At 38.7% G+C, this 22,834-nt stretch overlaps 2 protein-coding genes across 5 annotated transcripts in view; both read left to right on the top strand.

Annotated features, from left to right (window-relative positions):
- Nucleotides 1-58: 58 nt before the first annotated feature.
- On the top strand, nt 59-12,558 carry top1 (DNA topoisomerase I). Of its 2 annotated transcripts, XM_034876386.1 has the most exons (23): nt 59-325; nt 638-662; nt 1,012-1,144; nt 1,913-1,932; nt 2,139-2,235; nt 2,849-2,978; nt 3,120-3,175; nt 3,343-3,447; nt 3,565-3,655; nt 3,755-3,840; nt 3,979-4,094; nt 4,181-4,302; nt 4,408-4,530; nt 4,623-4,810; nt 5,917-6,061; nt 6,200-6,343; nt 6,735-6,920; nt 7,475-7,543; nt 7,681-7,795; nt 8,766-8,893; nt 9,075-9,169; nt 9,463-9,612; nt 11,404-12,558. In XM_034876386.1, the coding sequence occupies exons 1-23, from the start codon at nt 293-295 to the stop codon at nt 11,504-11,506; spliced, it is 2,460 nt and encodes an 819-aa protein (XP_034732277.1). In that variant the 5' UTR covers nt 59-292; the 3' UTR covers nt 11,507-12,558. The 2 variants fall into 2 exon arrangements, with proteins under 2 accessions (XP_034732277.1, XP_034732276.1); XM_034876385.1 differs by lacking the exons at nt 1,012-1,144; nt 1,913-1,932.
- A 1,495-nt stretch (nt 12,559-14,053) lies between these two features.
- The window catches only part of plcg1 (phospholipase C, gamma 1), a 28,662-nt gene continuing 19,881 nt past the window's right edge, over nt 14,054-22,834 (top strand). For 2 of the 3 annotated variants that reach the window (XM_034876341.1, XM_034876340.1), the window contains exons 1-2: nt 14,055-14,348; nt 15,559-15,846. In XM_034876341.1, the coding sequence (XP_034732232.1) occupies nt 15,630-15,846 (217 nt within the window). In that variant the 5' untranslated portion in view covers nt 14,055-14,348; nt 15,559-15,629. Of the gene's footprint in view, nt 14,349-15,558; nt 15,847-22,834 lie in introns of all 3 variants that reach the window. The other variant, XM_034876342.1, reaches the window with a different exon arrangement.

Genomic DNA, 22,834 nt, shown 5'->3' with positions numbered 1-22,834 from the left:
CATGACGCTCGAGGAAATGTATCCTGTATAAATGTAATACAATAATGAGTATAATTTGAAAGGATTAAGTATCAACATTGACGTAACTAACTTGACATTTTGATACTGGTTCAGGTAGAGACCACGCATAGTATTTTCTCGGCGTTCAGGTTGGTGTGAGCATGCGCAGTCAGTAAATGTTGGGACTCCATTCCCGTTCCAGTCTGTCAGTTAGGGTTCCCTGAGCCTCTCATCCTGAACAGCTGTCTACGGTGATAACTTCACCTGCTTTATAAACAAAAACAACTTGGCCATGAGCGGCGATCATGGACATGGAAACTCTCAGGTACCCCTTGGTCAATAATTGGTGGTTTTTGGTCAGTTTGTGTAAATATACCTTGGTAATAACAGTGTGACGATTAAAAGTATTTATCGTTATGATATGAAGTAATGGTTAAGAAACGTTAGTTAACGTAATGAGTTACGCTGTTCTCTTTGTTATTTTAGTGCAAACTTTGAAATTATGTGAATTATTTGCATTTTATTGTAGCAAATTTCATGCATTTCCAGGGTGGTATGTCAGTTGAAACTTGAATAACCGAGCAACCGGCATTTTCTAAATTGAAATATTAAAATCATTTTTTTTCACCATTTACAGGTTAATTCTGGATCTAAAGGAGGCGGTAGGTCCTTTGATGAGGATTTTTATTCATATTGACTCTTATTTCTAGTCGGAATCGTGCCCAGTCTACTGTTAGTTTTTAAAGGACAGAAATGGCGTCCCAGAGACTAAGTCCCTTCTCCTCCACTCTCTTGCGGCTATTGTTCAAAAAGAGGGTCCGAAATGCACACTTGCGACTCTCGGTTTTTTAATCTGCTGGGGTATTCCGAAAGGGCCTGGCATCGTGTTTATTTTGCATGCTTTGATTTGATTATATGTACGTGCAATTACAACGAATTATGAAGCTGAAAGTGGCAGAATTGGGGCTGAGGACTTAGTCTCTGCGCCATTTTCTTTTTTCTGTACAACAGCCAGGGCGCCGATCATAGGGCCAACTGTCTGCCGTGATATGGAGGCGAGAGCTGGGATCTTATCGCCTCTCCCTGCCCGTATCTCACCACCAGCTGCCCTCTGCCTCCATCTCTGTGCTAGAGACATGTATCTGCATTGCCAACAGTAAATGCTCACACATAAATTTAAAAGCCAGCAGTAAATGTCAACACATAAGTTTAGAACTTCAAGACACAGAAAAGAAAGTTGCACTTCATTATTAAAAACATAGCCTTGAGCAGTATTTTTTGCACAAATGAAAGCCTCCACACAAAAGTGCCCTTGCAAAGTTGAGAGCACTTTTTTTTTCTTGGAGCCATAATTTGCTGCTTGTTGTTATGAAAAGCAAAGCAGTCTCTGGGATATTTTTTTAAATGTAATTTGGGATGTGTGTTACTGTTTTGAACATACAATACCATGGATAATATTCGTTATTATACTGGCATAACAACAGGGCGCCACAAGGTGATGATCAAGGCAAACCAGATTTACCTCGGGATGGATTTTACTCAGCAGGATACATTTTAATATGTAGACTCATAAAATAAATTGTTACAGCCTAATAATTTGACTAGGTGCACTGAGAGCAAATGAGAGTATGAAAATTACTTTTCATCTGAAGTGCAATCCCATATTTTCTATTTAAAGTGCTAAACCCACATCAAAAGTTGAATCAAAGCCAGCTGAAAAAAGCTATTATGTGTAATATACGACAAATGTTGTGAGACTATTGCCAAAATGTTACAGTGACAAGTACCAAGAATTTGTGAGGGAAATAGCTGGAACATCACCATACAGGTGTGTCCTGGAGGATGAAGATGAAGGTTGAACCTCAGGGGATTGTGGGACAGCTACAACAAATTTGTGTTGGGAGTCATGCAGGGCGCTGAGGGCAAATTGGAGTGGAACTGCAATAGTAGGGTGGTGGGATATGGAAGACATGTGGAGAATGGTTTTTGCTAGTCTGCTAGTTTTAATACACTTCCAAGCTCAAATAAATACATGGGGCATCTAAATCGATTCTCATATATACACATTGGGCAAATATGTTTTTATTATAATTTTTGTGTGTGCCGCTAAACAAGTTGAGCTCTCCTTTGAATCCTAGACACCCACAAACATAAAGACAAGCACAAAGACAAGGAATACAGACACAAAGACCACAAGAAAGACAAAGAGAGAGAGAAATTCAAGCACAGCAACAGGTAGGATATCTTTCTATCATTTTTTCGTTGACAAGACTCGAGTTGATGTTTTTGCACATGAACTGACCATTGCTGGTGTCTACAGCTCCTGAAATGAAAATCTTTCAGTGTTACCATTACTCATATCTTCCTATAAATTATGTTATGAAGTAGTATTTTTTTTAGTTGGGCGTCTGAATCTTTATTGAGGGGGATAATGACAAAGTCCATGCATTTTGGATAGAGATTCTGGCAGTATGAAACAAAAAATGCAAGATTTTCCAACAAGAACATAGAAGAAACACCTAGGGTACAGTTGATTTAATTGAAACTAATAGAATGCTGTCATGTTAAATCAGCAAAAATACATCCCAGGGACTCCATGAAATCAACTTTTATGAATGACATCTGCAGACCATTTGTAATTTGAACCCTTGTTGGACAGTGGTTATGTTTTCATTTTTGTCTGGTTCAGTGAAAACTTTGGCCATTCTTGTTGTCCATGACACTGTAATTGTTCTTTTTTGCTGATGGCTGGTGCTTTGTCGATGACATTCTTTTGTGTGGACGCGCATCTGGACCACGTCTGACCTCTTGCTCTTGATCTCTGACGTCTGCGGCTTCTGTGTTCCAGCGAACATAAGGACCACTCTGAGAAGAAACACAGAGACAAAGAGAAGCTGAAGCACAGCGGCAGCTCAGACAAGCACAGGGAAAAACACAAAGAGAAAGACAAGGACAAAGAGAAGAGGAGAGAAGAGAAGGTGTGTTTAGACTAAATATTATGACGTGTTTTCTCATCATGACCATTATTATTTTGAGACATGAACTTCAGCGGTTAAAGTACATTTTACTTATCAAAAGACGGAGAGAGATATGCTAATATTTCCCCCTGTTCCTCACAGATCAGGTCATCCCATGTAGACAAGCCTAAAAAAGAGAAAGAAAATGGATATGTAAGGTAAACAGCATTGCTCTGTTGTATCTGATGTGAATTAAAATAATTATAAAGCAGTTCTGGCCGTAAGTTCCTCTGGAAAACTTTAAGCTTAACCCTTGCTTAGGTTATGATTAATAGGAGATTGTTAAACTAATATGTTGTTAAATGTCTTTAATTTTGTACCTTAGAGATACAAGCCCTTCTGCCATTAAGAGCGAGCCTGAAGAAGACAATGGCTTCTACCCTTCTCCCCAACACAACAAGGCCTCCAAACGGGAATACGATGATGAAGAGTGGGTATCATACACATTAAACCAGATCTTTACTTTATGCTTCATGGTCTATCACTGTCTGTTCTGTAATCTGAGATACCATTATTAACACGTTATTATCAATACATTTGTTTACAGATTTGTATACAAGCCCAAAAAAATCAAGACAGAGCATGACAAAAAGGCCAAGAAGAGGAAACATGAGTATGAAGATGACGAGGAAGATGAGGTTCATTACATTTGTATTTGATCATTATTTTGGGGAGTATATGTTCATGTGTGCTGATTGTGTTCTTTAGAATTAATCTGTTCTCTTCACTTGTTATAGGACATAAAGGCCAAAAAAAAGACAAAAGACAAGAAGGGAACAGAAGGAAAGAAAGCCAAGAAAGAAGAAGAGGAGAAGTGGAAATGGTAAGATAACGTCAGGGACAAATTGTTCTTTTCCTCAGGAAATTACACAACAGACAAGGATATAAACAGCTACTGAGAAGTATATGCCATATTTGTCCTTTCTCACTGGTTTTATTTTTGTTGTTTTGTGGTGATTAGGTGGGAGGAGGAAAGATCTACAGATGGATCCAAATGGCGCTTCCTTGAGCATAAGGGTCCAGTGTTTGCCCCTCCGTATGAACCTATGCCTGACAAAGTCAAATTTTACTATGATGGTGAGACTGTCCGTGGAAAAAAATACTATTCATAATTTTTACATATTTTTGGACAAGACTATGATCTGATGTTTCTGAATTTGTAGGTAAGCCTATGAAACTCAGTGCTCCTGCTGAGGAGGTGGCTACATTTTTTGCCAAGATGTTGGATCATGAGTACACCACTAAGGACATCTTCAGGAAGAACTTCTTTAAGGACTGGAGGAAGGTGGGGAGACATATTCAAGTATCTTGAGCCAGAGTCTACAGAGGTTGTATACCGTGTAAGTATTTAAATCCATGTATGATTCAGATGTCTTCTCTTTTATTTCAGGAAATGACATCCGAGGAGAAGTCAAAGATCACCGATATGAACAAGTGCAACTTCAGTGAAATGAATGAATACTTCAAGGCCCAATCAGAAGCTAGGAAACAGATGTCAAAAGAGGAGAAACAGGTAGGCTTGAATTCATGCAGACTCTCCCAAGCCTAAAACAAAGCATCATGACAGCTCTCATTGTATTTTTTATGCTTTTGTACACTTTGTAGAAAATCAAAGAGGAGAATGAGAGACTCCTCCAGGAGTACGGTTTCTGCTTAATGGACAACCACAAGGAAAGGATCGGAAACTTCCGCATCGAGCCACCAGGCCTGTTCCGAGGACGAGGCGATCACCCGAAGATGGGCATGCTGAAACGACGCATCAGACCTGAAGACATCATTATTAACTGTAGCAAGTGAGTAATCTCACCACCAATGTCATCACCACCCTCACTGTCATGGGTATTTCCATTTAAGTTTATTTTTTGGATGCAAATGAAGAACACAAAACTCTGATGTTAATAGAATGTCTAGTTCTGAGTTTTTACCACAAGGTGGCCCTGTCAAACCACAGACATATACCTCACATTCTTTGTCCTGCTCTTAACCCCTATATCCTGGTTGAACTTTCTATTTACATTTCATCTCCCTTCATCTTCCCTTTCATACTCTAATTGCATTTTGTAATTTCTCGATTTATTTATAGAGACAGTAGGAAAAATCTTCTTTTTATGTCTGTCACTCCGTGCCTCAGGGGCAGTGTGTGAGTGTGTGTGTAAAGGCTAATTTGTAACATTGATTTGATTTATTCAGCACATGTTAAAAAAAAAACTAAATAAACAGTGTAACATCTACAACAAAATAAGTTTAAAAAAAGACTTGCAAAGGAAACCCAGAAACCCCTCAAGGGACTTGACATGTTGGGTTCCCTAAAGCAATTCAGTGAAAGGTAGCATAATAGAAAATAAAGTGAGTCAGACAAAAGACAATGTATTTTCTACATGTGTTATGTACCGTATGGCAGGTACATCTCTGGCACGCATTTGCACACATGCCGGCAATTTCTTGGAGGTAGTCTTCCCGTCAGAGTATGCAGCATGTGTGCAAACAATAACACAACCCAAGAAGGACGTGACGACCCCCACATACTGGTCATAATGGAGTTTGTTTCACAGTGACACTTCTCTGTACACTTTTACAACATAATGTTAGTCGTAGACCGGCCCATTAAGATGACATAAATCCCATATACTTTATGGAAGTGGATTAATTTCAGGTAATAAGGGACGTTTAGTGTACCTTGAATAACACACAGGTAGAAACACCGTGTCAGTGGACATTGCACCCAGAGAAACCAGCGGAAAATGCTGTGCTAAACATACATTGGGGACAAGCTGAGGTCTAGGATTTTCATTGCCAACAGCTACTCCCGGATTGTTGTGACCATGACCAATAACAAACCTTAAACCTAGCTGTCGTCAACACATTTCACACCTATGGTAAACTTGCCTCTCTTATGTAGGGACTCAAAGCACCCTAGACCTCCCCCGGGAACAAAATGGAAGGAAGTTCGCCATGACAACAAGGTAACCTGGCTGGCATCTTGGACAGAGAACATTCAGGGCTCCATCAAGTACATCATGTTGAATCCTAGCTCCAGGATCAAGGTACCTGTGCTCTCACACCTTTTTGCTTTAACCCTAAAAGCTTGACTTAATCCTAAATGTAAATATTTTACCAGGTATTTCTTGATGAAATTTTTTTTTCTGTTTTCCTATTGAATAAGCAATTTGTGTGTATGGCAGGGGGAGAAGGACTGGCAGAAGTATGAGACTGCTCGGCGGTTGAAGAAGTGTGTAGACCGCATTCGTACCCAATATAGAGACGACTGGAAGTCAAAAGAGATGAGGATCAGGCAGAGGGCTGTGGCTCTGTATTTCATAGACAAGGTAAGGAGAACTACAGTAACACTGCAATGATAATGTACAAAAAAAATGTCTAGCAAACATCATATCTTTGACTTGAACTAGTGATACATATGAAAAGAGCACTGACTGGAGAATGAAATTTACCATAAGAGTAAGGTTCCCCTCAATGTTACACTGCATGAAACATTGAAATGTACTTATTTTACTACAGACCCCATTTTATCATTTCCATTAACCACAAGGGCTCCCTTCATGAATACAGGTATATTCCGATTTTTTTTTTTTTTTAATTGCAGCATGTTAACATGTTTTAGGAGAAATACAAAATACAAGTATGAACCTGAAAATGAGAATATTTCTCCTTTAAGACTTGGTAATGATAACGATGTGTGGTCATGTTTCCCACTTGTAGCTTGCACTGAGGGCGGGCAACGAAAAGGAGGAAGGTGAGACGGCGGACACAGTTGGCTGCTGTTCGCTGCGAGTGGAGCACATCAAACTGTACCCCAAGATGGACGACCAGGAGTACGTGGTGGAGTTTGACTTCTTGGGAAAAGACTCCATCCGTTACTACAACAAGATCCCCGTGGAGAAGAGGGTGAGAGTATGGGAAGGGACAATGAGTAGAGGAATGGAGGAATGGAGGGAGAGAAGAGAAGACAAAACATTTTATGTGGTTTTAGGAGGTAGTGGCTGGTGTTTATTTGACAGATATGTAAATTTAGTGTTAATGAGGTAAGAAGTTGGTACACTCAGGAGGATGGTTGCACAGCCAGGTAATCAGGCACTAAAAGCTTTCAGTCAGCACTGCCTCAGACAGTGGTCTGGTTCCTGCTTTAAACGGAGAGTTTAAAGCTTACACACACACACACACACACGCACATGCACACCGACATACACTACACATGTTCTGTTGTCCGTCACCAATTTTTCATCACGCCTGGGCACCTTCTATTTGGCAACACTTCCTTTATGCAGCCCCACTTCCACATAAAAATACATCCAAAAGACAATTTAACTGGAATAAACTACAGAAATAATATAGCACCCCCATCTGACAGAAAAAGGTTGCGCATCCCTGAACACTGTTGGTCTGAAGTCATAAATGTAAGTGATTTCATGTTAAAACACTCTTTGCTTATTTCCTACCAGGTCTTTAAAAACCTCCAGCTATTCCTAGAGAACAAGCAGCCTGAAGATGACCTCTTTGACAGACTGAATGTAAGAAACACACACGAAAATATGCCTCCGGGGCTTCAGTCTGTATGACAACATTTTTTAGTTGTAACGCTTGTTTCACTCTGTTTCCTCTGCTTCTCCCATCTGTACCCTGTTATCTTTCTCGGTGTCCCCTGCAGACTTCTATTCTGAATAAGCACTTACAGGAGCTGATGGACGGCCTGACAGCCAAAGTCTTTCGTACCTACAATGCCTCCATCACCCTGCAACAACAGCTCAAAGAACTTGCCTGTCGTGAGTGTCAACAGCTTCAGCCAGTCACACTGTTTAAGGGTCTTTTTCTTAAATGTCTATGGAAATGTCAAAGATTGATCATTTAATGTGCAATGAATTGCACAAAAATGTCTGGAAAAGGTTAATAGGAAAAAGCTTTGTTGAGCAGTACACATTACGTTAAACTCAACAAATGATTCCACATGTTGTAATCTAGGTAATAATCCTAGTGTTTATCAGCATACATCAAAGTAAACACCAAAAGAATAATTAAATCCATCCATTAATTAATTAATTTGACATCTGTAAGGAGTTCTAAAGTGTAAAATTGACAGAGAACTGTTTTGTTTTTTTGCAAAAATGAGTCTCTTTAAGTGTAGAAGTGATGTGAATAGGTTCTCTTTGGAGGTAATTTCACAGGTAATATAGCAAAGTCTCCATGTAAATAAAACTGCCCGCTCTAGATCTCCCCCCACAGGGAAATTGTACAACAAAAGGCTTTGTAATAGAACGTTCAACATGGACTATAAATGCAGGTACAATAAAACAAACCTGACAGGAACAAATAATAAATCAGAATGTCCATGAAATTAAAAAAACACACCCTCATCTACACCAATGAAATAAATTTTAAAAATGTGAAAACACAGCTTTAAGTCCCAGTACACTTAAATATATATGACTGGTGAAGTAAGACATTTTCATATCAGGGAAACAAATATATAGCAGGCAAAATTAATTTACATTTTGGATTGTAGGAGTAGAAATAAAGGAGTTGGGGCTGTGAACCCTACAGAAAAACAGTATACACATACAGTATATTTCGACAGATGTTGTGTAATTACGTTATTAACATGTACTTTACCTGCAATTCACTGTACGTGACTAAGACCTTTAAATGGATAATTACTACAATATTTGGGTCAGTCATTACAAAATTTCTATAATTTGAAACTACTTCTCCTACCTTGTGTAATTGTGGGTTATTTAGCTGATGACAGCCTCCCAGCTAAAATCCTGTCATACAACCGTGCCAACCGGGCGGTGGCCATCCTCTGTAACCATCAGAGAGCTCCACCCAAAACATTTGAGAAGTCCATGCAAAACCTTCAGACCAAGGTAAACCCCTGTGTTCCACCTTTCTTGTTTGTTTGTTTGTTTGTGTCCCTCTACAAGCTATGATGTCTTGGTATCTTGAAGAAAATTGGGATTCTTTTGTCATTAGGAAAAATAAAGATGTTCCCTCTCTACGTGATGCAGATTATTTACTTCACCCAGCGCATGTTTGTTGTGATTGCAGATCGATGAGAAACAGAATCAACTGTCAGCAGCCAGGAAGCAGCTGAAGGCCGCCAAGGCTGATCACAAGGCTTCCCATGATGACAAGAGCAAAAAGTAAGAAAAACGGACCGCTGCTTACCAGTGCAAGAGACGTCATGTCAGGGTTTTATCTGTGACTTACCTAATTAAACCTGGTGGAATGTACAGCCACAAAGTTCTCTTTGTACAGACTTCTGAACACCAAGGTCATGATGTTTAGGACATCTGTTTTTCACTTAATCTCTATAATTCTTCCTCTCTGTGTGTCTTTGTGTCCCTGCCTGTATACATCTCTATCTTTCTCTGTATGTCTCTTTTTCTGGATCTATCTATCTTCTCCGCTCTGTCTGTCTTTTTGTCTCTTTCAGGGCTGTGGAGCTGAAGCGTAAAGCTGTCCAGAGGATAGAGGAGCAGCTGATGAAGCTCCAGGTTCAGGCCACAGACAGAGAGGAGAACAAGCAGATTGCTCTGGGCACCTCCAAGCTCAACTATCTGGATCCACGCATCTCTGTTGCTTGGTATTTATGTGGCATGACATATGCCGTTTACCTCTGTTTATTAACTACAAACAATTACTTGACTTCAGCTGTCACTATTACAAAAAAAACAAAAAAAACAGTGACCAATGAGTAAATGAGTAAGCCGCCTACTGTTTAATAGTCCAGCTTTCTATGGGTGGGTGCTTACGCGGGGTGCATATCAACCTTGGTGACAAAAAGGCAGGAAATACTCTTGCATTGTAGGAAAAGGAGCAGCACAAGCAAAAAAGCTAACGGCTGCAGAAGGAAAATAAGAGGAAGAAAAGCGTGTGAGTGTGAGGAACAATGGTGTTTGTTTCTGAAAGCCAGGGAGCGTCCCCAAACAGCACTCCTTCCTCCATGTGGGAAGTCAATGAGGAGCTGACTGTGGCTGAATGAAGGGACATGCCGCAGAAAAGGGGAACAGTGGTCAGCCACCCCCCCCCCCCCAAACCCGTGACTCACAGCTATTTATGGAGTGCCTCCTCCTCAGGCACAATGGATACAGGAATGCTCCAAGTTTCGCCTGATTGTAAGGCTGGTGCACAAAATTGACATAAAAATGATTAGCTAGCTACGAAAAAATACGATGGTTTATTTTTTTTCAGACAATATCACCTATTATATCAAATTACATTTACACAATTATGTGTTTATGTTTATATTACTCATTGGCAGTCCATTCTGAGTTGTCACCACCTTTTTTTAGTAGCTCCTTTATTCCTGCTTCACATTATATTGTGGGACAGTAACCTCTATTAATACTGCGCTTAACAGTCAAGCACAGCTTGGGTAAACCTTAAAAGGTTATTGTAAACTACTTTGATCATTGTTCTAGTGTGACCTTATTACACACTTATAAATACAGAATGACAGTTTAATCCAAAATGGTAATACAGGTTTGCCTTTAAATTTGAACAATTATCACGTAGGACACACAAGATCTCTTAGTTTTAAATAAATTTCTCATTATAAGTGCATTTTTGTGCATAACCCTGGAGTAAATTTATGATGTTGCTGCATTTTAAGACAGAGAAGTCACTTGTAGTCCCTGCTCCCCCTCAAATGGTTTGGTTTGCAGGACAGTGGCAAGAGACTGATGAATGATGGTCTGTCCAGTCAGAGAGCTCGGGACCAACTAGTACTCAGTATTCTGAACTAGTGTTCAGAATACCCACCCATAAATAAAATGTACATGGTTGTGCCAAGTTCTCCAACAGGCTTTTTCGCTGCATGCAGTTTGTCATGGTCATCGCGTGAAAAGCACAGGCGTTACTAATAACATTAACAATGGCTCTGTTCTATTAAAGTGTCCCAGTAAGCCGTGTCAGTGTGACAGTGAGCCACCGTTCACAATTGACCTTTTTACAGCACACATTTTGAACAAGAAACAAGAAAAGCGCAGGTGAAATCACTACCAGGGTACTGGTATTTTGCATGCTTGTCTTAAGGTCTGCCGTTTAAAAGGTTAAAAGGACCCTATCATATCAGTGAATGAAGGTTTTATTATAGATTATAGAAGATATTACAATAATATAGTAATGATAGTGGTACCTTTCCCTGTTCAATATTTTAAGCAGTAAACAAGCAATGGTCTCAAATCAAGTCCCAACAACATTAATGCAATGCACATGAGCCGAATAGTTTAAGACTTTCTGTTGACAACTGACTCACTGTCACTTCTTTATGGAATTTCCTATGCAGTGAATAGTGAGCAGTGTTGCAGCCAATGAGTGGAGTAGCTCTTTTTTTTTTTTTACCCTAAACTGGTCCATCTTACCTCCTCTCCAGGTGCAAGAAATGGGCTGTTCCCATTGAGAAGATCTACAACAAAACCCAGAGAGAGAAGTTTGCCTGGGCGATTGACATGGCTGAAAAGGACTATGAGTTTTAAACCCACTTAATGTTTTCCATTTTCTAAATACGCTTTTGATTGTAGAGATGGTTTGTAGTGGATGTCAAATGATTCCACTGTGTGGTTACTTCAGGACGAAGGACGAAGCTTTGTTGGAACTGTGACCACAGTTTAATAATTGTGCTGTAAATATATGAATTGGCTGTGAATATAGGAAAACAAATCCTAAACCATTTGACCAAGCTGCTAAAGGGCAACTCACTTTAAAATAAAATGACAATAGTGTGTATGTAGCTGCAGCTGCCCACGATCAAACACCTATAAACACTTTAGTATTATCTTTAGTCACACACAACTGTACTGCAATTTGTAAGCCATCAGACTTATTGAGACATTCTATATTATCATAGAATAATGAAATAAATGTTTGTATGGGAGGCACGACGAGAGATAATAGAATGAATTTCAATTTGTGGAATTGTGTGAAAGATTGGTAAAATAAAATTACAGACTGATGACATTGTGAAGAATATAAAACTAGCACTATGCTTGTATAATCATTAGCACACATAATGTCATCTTTTTTGCATTTAGTTGGATTATGTTGTTTATTTCAGGGATGTACATATTTTAGTCATTTTTCAGTATCCATAATTCAGTGTTTTATAAAATGTGTGCTATATGCATTGTCAACAACAAGCTCTTCATTGTTCATATGCAACTTGTGCGTATCTGTTTCCACAGTTTCACAATGGTAACATTCCTCTTGGTTACTTGGAGCAGCTGAAGAAAAGCATCATCTTTTGTGTGCCAGCGCTAAAAGAGACTAAAAGTTTCTTAAGACAGACATTTTCTAAGAGGGATGTTGATTTTGCCAAAAAAAGATCACAGACATCTGTCACTGTCGTGTGCTGTTTGTATTGCTGTGATTAAGCAGAAAGTGGCCTCCTTAATTTCCAAATGTGAATGGATATTTTAAATTTTGTCATTAATATGTCTTGCTATTTGATTATTTATCACACCACTACAGATTGGTTGAATGCTTATTGTTTTGAGCTTTGTAGTTTTCAAAATACAACATCAACCTTGTCCTTTTTGTCCTCTCTTTGTCCTTTTTTTGTGCGTAAAAACGAGCTGAGATAGATCAATTTGAAGAACAAAACCAACAACTTTGTTTTTTTTATTTGTCTTTTGGATCTTGCAATGAAATGCGGTATTAGTTACAGGGGGGAATTATCACAAAGTTACCTGTTAACGTAACGAGTTTTGATACATGTTATGTTGAGGGACAGCTAATGATGAAGTACAGTACCAGCAGAAGATCTTTAAGAGGCCGATAACAGGCGCTCCTACTGGAGACATGAGCTGCGTCAAGCTGACTTCAAAATTACCGGAAGTAGGGTCATTGTTGCCAAATAAAGATAATGGTATTCACTTCTACCTATCTTCTTATTGCAATGTGGATTGGATGTGAGATATCACAACACACTCAACACTTTAAAGTAGCTGGCCGTTACAGAGGCAAGGCAGAGCTAAATGAAAGTTGAAGATTGCAAAACATGAGGCTGAAAAAAGATGACAAACATGATCAGAAATATAAAAAAGAAATTACTGCGCTGTGAGTTGTATAAATAATGTAGGTATGGCAGGGCTTCCATTCATACATGGCAACGCAAAGGGCCCATAACATATAAAGTGCAGGAAGCTGGAAAGGGATATAATCTGATTAATCCTCTGTCTCCCTTTTACGTATTATTTAGATGGATTTACGTTTAGATCATGGTAAAATCCAATATAAAGCATCCCAATTGTCTAATCTGGTAAAGTTATCCAAAATGTAATATCAAGCCTATCTAAAGCATCTTGTGCATATTTGATTTAAGGTAAGCTATTCAGCCAGCTGTCACCTTTTTTGAGTCAAGGAAGGATGCAATTTGTATTTTAAATTCTAATGCTCCGTACAATGGAGGAATATATAGCAGACAAAAAATAAGAGATTTAAGCCTTATGGCCAGGTTCACAAAGCCATTGTAATATAAAAGACTGTGTGTGTTTTTAAATTTTATTCTCTCTTCTTTTTTTGCAACTTTAAAAATGTCTTTGACCCCAATGTAATGGGATATTTTAAAAAAAAGTGTTGATAATTACATTTCATAATGTAATTATGTAATTATATTAAAAATAAATTTAAAAGTATACAATGGAGAAAACTGTAAAACAATTTTTTTTCATGGTGATGTTAGCCAGACACCCAGTCGTCATATTGCAAAAATATAAATATGGCAACACACTTTTGGTGCTATGGGCTCAATCCTCATTGGGCTCCTTCTTTGAAATAAACAGACATTCATTTGAATGAAAATCTTCGCGATTACAGCTTTAAATTGCAGAAAATTAAAATATTCAAAAAAAGTACAAGTACCTCAAAACTGTACTTGGTTACTTCCCACCAGTAATTTACAACCGTACTCAACCAGTGTCCCTACCATGTCTACTCAAACCACAGAGCAACAAGTTCCTCGACTCGTCTTTTATTGTGAAATCCCGCAGCGGAAGTCTGTTTTCTGACTGCCCTGATTGATATCGCTAGATCGCTAGTGGTCGGCTGGGGGGAAGGGCCTGCGCTAGCTGGATCTGAGAGCAGTGAAACTTGCGAAGTCTTACCACGGTTCTCGCTGTCTGCATGCCTCTCTCTATGGACGGCCGGAGGCAAGAAGAAGCAAAGGGGATTGTTGTCGTAGCGACCGCAGCGCTTTTTCAGGGCCTAGCGATGATTTAATCCCAAAAAACCGGGGTGTGGGGGGCAAAGGAGAAGGCGAAAACGACGGGAGCGCGAGAGGAGCAGCCGTCGGAGATGTGCGGTCGGGCCGAGATTGCAGCGGTAGGTACAGCACAGCAGTCCCCGCGACGTGTTGTTTTCCAGTTGTTTTTTCTCCGCACGGTAAGGCGAAAATAGAGGTGGGGGAATGGGCAGAAAAGCAACTGCTGCCTGGGCTTTTTTTCCAGGGATAAACCAGCAGTGAGTCTTCCTTTTGGCCCAGCAAAATGCTAGCACTCACCGGCCCCGTTTCCACGCTGTGAAAATAGCCAGACGTTTCTTGTTATCCTACTCTGCTGCCATTCGCCACCACTTGTATTCCCAATAATGTGATGCCTCTTCTATCCAAAGGAAACTTTGTTTTCCCGTGGGACAAACTGCAGCAGGTTACAGGCCTGTTTGTAGTTTTTAAAATCATTCTAAATCAGAAACATCCCGGCTAGAATTAAAGGTAAAATCATGTTAGAGAGAAAGTTATCTTGCGTGATTAGCTTAATCAACACGTTTTACTTAGCTAGCTAATTGCCAGACGTTGTCTGTCATTTATTTCCATCGCTACTAACGATAAACCATACTAGGCTACTGTTCCCGTTATTTTTTTTATTTTTTTAACTGTGTTACTCAATGCTGACCCTACTCACATAGAAAAATCAATACCATCATATTACGTTATGAAATGTTGAAATGTTACTTGTATACTTTGCACACCAACAAGTATATATTTTAAAATGACTTTGCTACATATATAATGTGTGTGCTGTTTTATTACCACATTATGTACTAATTCTGTAAGTTATGTGACATTTTAATATAGACCAAATGTATAAAACATGAAATTCGTCCATATTCTTGAAAAAAAATATATAGTTTATTTTTTTCTGGTAGCATTCAGGAATTTGTGTAAAATGTCGCTGCTGTTCACTTTTTTTGTCATCACTAAACACATAATATAACTAAACATTTGACATAATATAAATAACAATTTTGGTTACTCAAAATATGAGTAGGAGCCTTTTTCAAAGTATAAAATATATGTTCAAACAGTAAGATGAAAGTAATCAAAAGATATTTTGGATGCTGAAAAAAACGTTTTCTCTCTTACACTATTGGCAGAATTTCAGCGTGCTGCATACAGTAAAGTTGTCAGTATTATTTAAAACTTGCCTCCTGACAACATACACTCGTCACTGCTGTTTTCAGTGCGCACCAACACACTAGAAGTCCCTGGTGAGATGTCATTTCACAGATTCCGCCCCCCCTTCTTCTGCTGTAGGTATCCCTGTCTAGGCCTGGACTGAGCAGATTGTTCTGAGAGGAAACGGACAACAAATAGGGGAAGTGAACATGGCTGGGACTTCAGGCTTCTTTTCCAACGGACCTGTTCCGTGGATGGACAACGACACAGAGATGAACAACCTGTACAGAGACCTGGAGCTGGGGACAGTACTGACACTGTTTTATTCTAAGAAGTCCCAGCGGCCGGAGAGACGGACATTTCAAGTCAAGCTGGAGACAAGGACTATTATCTGGACTCGGGGCACGGATAAAATAGAAGGAGAGAGTGAGTAGTTTGCAAACACAGACACAAACAGACACATGTAGGAATGCTCCTGAGTGCTGCTTGTAAATGTGAAGGTGAGCTATTGATGCCAGAACTAGTTGGTTTACATACATTCAGAAATATGAAAACTACAAAGTGCTGGGAGGGGCTTGAATGGCTTTCAAAAGACTTGGTAAGCTCTTATGACGTGATGGTATTGTGAACTGCTGGGAAATGATGTCACTTAGGATTGAAGACGTCACTTCCAAAATCCTTCAGCTCTTAAAAAATGTAAGTTGGAGGGCTCGGTGAAACTAAATATCAAGATATCATTGACTGAATGCAATAATATTGCAGATTAGAAGAAAATCTGGGAAACATTAGATTAGAATTATGTGGAAATGAAAGGTATTTGTTACTCTTACATAAATTGAAACAAAAACAACAGACTTTTTATTAACTGCCTTGAAGACAGGAATAGACAACATGCAAGCTATATAACAATATTACTAAAATGAAAATCCCAGGCTCAATTCCAGATGTCAATATTATATATTTTATTTCAGCTCTAATTAGTTCCTGAAAGTTTCTATTCTGTCTTGCTAAAATGTATAGGATTGGTTCCCAAGCTGGGGTAGGTGTGTCCCCAAAGGGTACGTGAAAAAAACAAAAGATAGGTGAGTGTGGGGGTGGAAAATGAAAGTCTGAAAGGGTACATGACTTAAAGGTTGGGAAACACGGATGTATTGGATTTGATTTGTTCTTGTGGTTACTGCTGTTTATATTTCAGAGAGTTGAGCTAGCCTAATTATTTTTTAATTTTCTTGCATTATGAAATGTTTTGGCAGGGCAGGTGTGAGTCTTTGGTTGATATGAAAAAACAACAGTTGTTTTCCTGCAGTAGATAAATCCCATCTAGGTTCCAGAACCAGGGTTGACAGTAAGAAGAAAGTACCATTCTTGGAACTCCTTTTGTTGCGTTAAAACATTTGAGGTTAATCTTGAACAAAACAGCACGTCTAACTGAGGACACGCAGGCCTTCAGTGAGTCGTAAAGTCGTCTGTCTCTCGAGTAGCAGGATGCCTTGTGCACAGCTGCACTCTGCTCCGGATGCAAGAAAAAGAGCATTTAAAAAAAGATGGTAGGCTATGGTTGTTGCTTTTTTAACCTAACAGTATCATCTTCTCTGTTCACACACAAGCTGCCATTTGATACTCCTGAAGAGGTGAAATTGGCCTAGGCGGCTTGTTAATGTGCAGAAATAGAATATGAGTGGTTTTACTGGAAGAGTGTGATCATTCGGGAACATTTCATCATAGGCAATGACGGACTCATGTCCAATAACTGTGGAAACAGCAGTCTTGTTTGTTGCTAAATATAAAACGCCAAAAAGCATATCTTTTTGTCTCTTGATCGAAGTGGATTTTGGATTTTATTTTCTCTCCGATGGATTTTTGTTTCAGTGGGCTTTTCTATAAAATGCTTGTTTCATGCATATAAATCAGCCTATCTTGCCCACCAAACATGTATCATGACGTGATATAGATCTGGCTTGACAGAGCAGGATGTGGTCTTGCCGAAGAAATGGCGGTAACAGACTGGTTGGAAGTGTAGGCAGGGCATGGTATAAATAAAAATGCACGAATAATTGACATGTATGATCACAATCTTTTCGAGTGAAAATGGGTACCAAAACTCTACATTACGCTGCAGTGCCCGAGTGTATTGTTTTGACACTAGAGACGTTGGCAAAACATCACACATAGTACACTCAGTAAATCTCTATCTTACAACCCATCTTGAGAGCTTCTGTTTTGCTGAGTCTGTTACTGATAATAAGGCAGGATAAGCATGAATCAGAATCATGTTTGACTGTGACACATTATGTTGCTGCTTTATTGTCCTGTAGGAGTAAACAGAGTTAACTGATCGGCTTTGACGCATACCTTACTGAATTAGCCCGTTTTTGTTTTTTGTTTTTTTAGTTAGTTTTTATGAATGAGCTTCCACACAAGCTATGATTTTACAATTTTGGGCACCCAGTAGTGAAACCTCCCATTTTGCTTCTTGGTGCCCACCACAGCTTCAGATCCTCGCTGAAGTAGGGGATTTTAGAATGCAGGTTTTCTTGTCAAACAAAGGCTACAGAGGCTGATTTCACTGATTAGCACTGGATGTGACAGCACCAAGGTGCTATCCCGTTGTATTTGGCAATGATGCAAACCAATGAGCAGGACGGCTTTTTGTTCACAACAGTCTGGCATCAATGTAAGGATCTGCCTTTAAAGTACCTTTGCTCTATTTAGTTTCCAGGAAATATACTATCACTGGAGCTAGACTGATAAATTAGGTCAATATTTTGTATTGACCGACAGGGCTTGGCCATATGGCTAAAATTGTTTATCAAAATATTGCATTGTAGTTTAATAAATAAGTAGTCTATATGAATAACCAAATAAAAAGCACATTATTTATAAACACCAGTTTGAATTAAATCCTTGACAAATGAATGATACTGAGTCAGTTCTCATTTTATTAAGAACTTAAAAAATAAACATACGTGCATTGTGATCTACAAAGAATGGTCAATGGTTCCCGGTGACTATGGAATACTATTGTTTGCTTTAAATGCCCATCACCAATGTGTTTATGTATAATATTTAAAAAAATTAAACCTTTAAAAAGAAAAGCAATATCAATAAAATGACTTATCCTGTGATAAAAAAGTTTATACAGCACATCTTAAACCAGACAAGGGGAACTGATCTGGAGAATAATCGGTGCCATAGATCATATAGCACTGCACAAAATATTGCTGTCACTACTTTTACCACTACTACGTTTCAAAGTTATGTAAAAAGTTATGTTATTTCATAGATCTCTGAATAAAGTAACATGGCCAGCGTGCACATTAATATGCTTAAATTTACTAGTATACACATGTCCGTGATAAGTAATGGTTCACATTTTCAAGTTGTACTTCGTGCTCTGTCAGCCTTTGTCCCCATTCACACTAAGCTTCCGCTGCAGGACTAACTCAACCAGTAGTTGACACGCAATTGTGATTTCTAACACAGTAATACGGACGAGATTTTTAACACTGCTTTGTTTAATGGCTGCATGCTACATTTACCGCAGCATAGGCCTGCTAATGTCGCAGTAGGACAGTGCACATAGGTCTGGGCAATATATTGATCATATTGATTATCGACATCGTGATATGAGACTAGATATCGTCTTACAGTTTGGATGTGGTAATATGGCTTAAGTTTAGTCTCTTTGTGTTTTTAAAGGCTGCATTAAAGTAAAGTGATGTCATTTTCTGAACTTACCAGGCTGTTCTAGCTGTTCTATTATTTGCCTTTAACCAATTAGTCATTATATCCACATTATTGACGATTGTTCTTTTTCTAAAATCTAATTGTGAAGATATATGGTTAAAGCACCAATTGTCAAACCAACAATATTGTCGCACTATTGACGTTTAGGTATTTGATCAAGTATATTGCGGTATCTAATTTTCTCCATATCTCCCTCTGAAATAAGTGCACGTACATTGTATCCTAATTCTGATAGATGATGTTGATGATCTACGGCTTTATAGATGTTTGAATTAGACCTGATACAATTAGTTAATGAAGTGATTTGTCAGTTACACACATTGCTGTCAGCCCAGTTTATTTGTGAGAAATACAACAAAAAATTAGTAGGACATTATCCTGCAGATGGATTATCCTCAATCAGAATTAGCTTTTTAGATTGTTTGTTTGTCTGTATTAAAAAGTTGTGAAGATTGGCTTGTTACTGGACAACAAGTGCAGTTCCAATGTTGACAACAGCTCCATTTACAATGTATTGCAAAGGGAACAGACTCCAGCTAGCTGCAATTATTATTCGTCAAAGGGATAGTCCTCTGCTTAACTTTATCCAACAAATTACCAAAAGAACTGACGTAGATCCGCTGACGTGTGAATGCACACTGAAACATTAAAGTCGTGCTCTCAGCTGCACCCAAACATTTAGAAAATTGCAATATGAACTACTTCAACTGCTGCAGTCTTATGTTATTAATATACTCCACATGATAGCTCTTTATTTTTTCTATGGTCAAACATGTTATGTAATTATGCCTGCAACTAATGATTATTTTCATTATTGATAAATCAGTTCTACTTTCTAGATTGTTTTATCTAAAAAATGTCACAAAATAGTTAAAAGTGCCTGCCATACTTTCTGAAAGCCCTAGATAACTTTCTCAAATTTCTTGTTTTTAAGACCACAGTCCAAAACGCCCAAATATTCAGGTCACAATCAGATATGACAGAAAAACGGTAAATCATCACATTTGAGAGGCGTTAACCAGCGACCAGAATTATCAAATCCGTTCATTAGTTTTCTATCGCCTAATCGATTGACTTTGTTGCAGCCCTAAATGTAATTCATATCACAGCTCCTAAAATAATTGCAACTTTATTATTGGTCAACATTGGGCACTTCTGTATTTTCTTTCTCTGCAACATACAGCTGACTGATGTTCTCTGTTGCAATGCATCTCACTAATTAAACGTGTGATGAGGGTTATTAGATTGAACTGAGTGAGTTGTAGGATTAGGTATTGATTAAACCTCTTCCTTGTCCGTATGTAGCGCAAACCGTATAGAATTTCCAGAAGTTGGCATCAAATGCCCAGTCAGGTTTGTGATATTCTTTGATCAGATAGTTACTATTTTAATCACAATATGCCTATTTTAGACCGTATTTTGACTACAACTTATAATGATTTTCCTTATTAATCTACCATTTGATTATACTTTGATTGAGCAATAGTTTAGAAAAGCAGCAAATCTTCAAATTTCAAAGAACTGGAACTGGCAGATGTTAGACATTTTTCCCAGATAAAAGACTTTATTATAAATCATAAAGTTTAGGCCACTAATGGAACAATTGACTATTCTTTGGTTCAATGAAAACAATAACAGTTTGGTAGAAAAGCTTACCACAAAGTAAGATATCAAAAGTATAATTTTGTTATCAGAACCCAGGTAATGTATGGCCAGTAGTATCAAAACATTTGAAGTGAAACCCAGCCCTGATAAGGAGTGTGAAAGGCAGTGAGCTGAAGGAAGTGTGGGAGTGTGTTGCAGGATACCTCCACTCATCTCCTTTAGTAAGGTTACACCTCTGGCCATCTCTTCATTTCCTGCATGTGTCTGAGGCAGGGTCCAAATATTTTGACACAAATGACTAAAAGAGTTGTCTAAGATCAGCCTGTTTAAAGATGTCTTGCACCTGCTGGCGTGTGTCTGGTGATGCAAATTGAGATATGATGTATGATTAGAGAGCTCAGCTTGGCAAAATGAGTGAGAAGACATACTCGCTTCAGAAAAGAAGATGCAGATGCCCACCTATACTCAAGCACAGATGTGGTGTGTAGGCGACAAAAGCACAGGATGTGTGTCACGGGGGCAGGAAGAGGAGCATGAGCTAAAAGAAGTGTGTGCATGTCTGTGTTAGCAGGAGAGTCCCTGCTGTAGGTTTTTAACTGCTACTAATACAATGCCAATAAGAACCTGTTGAGCTACTTTAGAGCCTATATCCTCTTAAAGTTTCTGAGTGCCTTTTAATGGAGTCCAGACAGAAATTATCAGTTTTTTTTTTCAGTAGCATCATTCCTAATGATAAAAAATAAATCCATGATGGTTAAAAGCCTATGCAGTTTTTTTAATCAGTCCAATGTAGGGAAATTAGAAAATATTCAGTATATTACTGTTTATGGAAGATTTAAGCTCCATAAACAGGGTTGTTAAGTGCCATATTAATTTAAAATTTCCTGTTTTTTATATTTATGCCTTTTTCTACTGTAAATTATAAATACCATTATAAGCATTCTTGTAATAATATTGTGTCTGCGATGAGTTTAGAATCTCCCGTCTAGTTTGTGCGACTGGCTCCCAGCCTCCCTGTCTGACATTAATAATTGGTGGTTTTTTTTTTTCTTTCTCAGTGGTAAAAGGCAAGCAGAGGTTAATTTTTGGTCAGTGTCTGGTATGGGGGGGGGGGGGGGGGGGGGGGGGGGGGGGGGGGGGGGGGGGGGGAGCGCTAATGCTTGTGTTGGTCTCTATGATCAGAGGTGTAGTGGTAAAAATAGAGGTGGGTAAACTATAAATTCTGTGACCAGGTGGACCACGAAACAATCACCAATATGGTGGGCCTTATTGAATTAAAATATATATATATATTTTAAACAAAACCTATTGATTTTCTCCATAAGAATTTAGATTATCAGCCATAATGTCTAAACCATCGGAGGTAGACTGACCCAGTTTCTGATCCTGATGAAGCTAGAAGTCTGTATGATATCAACCTTGTAACATTATAAGAAAAACAATCATCCCCTGTCTTACGTAGAAAAACTACATTACCAAAAATCCTAAGCGTAACAGCAACGTTTCTGATTGGTCCAACTCGCTGTTACCATGGAAACGTTTACCGTACCCGCGAAACCGCAAACAGCTAACTAGAGCGACAACAATAACTAGCTAGCGGACTAGCAAAGGGAGCTTTTGTCACTAACTTTAAGTGGCCAGAGAATGAAATAACATCCAGTTATTATCAAAAAATATATCCTGAAACATCCAGTTATTATCAGACAATATATCCTGAAACATCCAGTTATTATCAGACAATATATCCTGAAACATCCAGTTATTATCAGACAATATATCCTGTAACATCCAGTAATTATCAGACAATATATCCTGAATTTCACTAATGGGAAAAGGTAGCTAGGTGACCTGCAACTTCATGTCTGAAAGGGGTAGGCTAACCTAATCAATGCCGGGGCTTTTTGAGTCAGTGGCATGAATCTGCCATTAACCAAATAAACCTCAAAAACATTAAGTTGAGTACTGTTTTCTGAGCTCACTCACTTTGGGCTTCTTTCCGACACCGTTTGCTGGCATCAGGAGGAGGGCTGCTGTCTTGTCTTTAAAAAATGACGGATGTCCA

The sequence above is a fragment of the Etheostoma cragini genome, chromosome 7 (assembly GCF_013103735.1).
Source record: "Etheostoma cragini isolate CJK2018 chromosome 7, CSU_Ecrag_1.0, whole genome shotgun sequence".
NCBI classification, from domain to species: Eukaryota; Metazoa; Chordata; class Actinopteri; order Perciformes; family Percidae; genus Etheostoma; species Etheostoma cragini.
This window is presented reverse-complemented; position numbering and strand designations above follow the sequence as displayed.

What these genes read in the sequence shown, in the direction of transcription:
- top1 (XM_034876386.1), top strand. Translation starts at nt 293, where the DNA reads ATGAGCGGCGATCATGGACATGGAAACTCTCAG. An exon ending in ATGGACATGGAAACTCTCAG is followed by an intron (nt 326 to 637) that starts GTACCCCTTGGT and finishes CACCATTTACAG; the next exon opens with GTTAATTCTGGATCTAAAGG. An exon ending in CGGGAATACGATGATGAAGA is followed by an intron (nt 3,448 to 3,564) that starts GTGGGTATCATA and finishes ATTTGTTTACAG; the next exon opens with ATTTGTATACAAGCCCAAAA.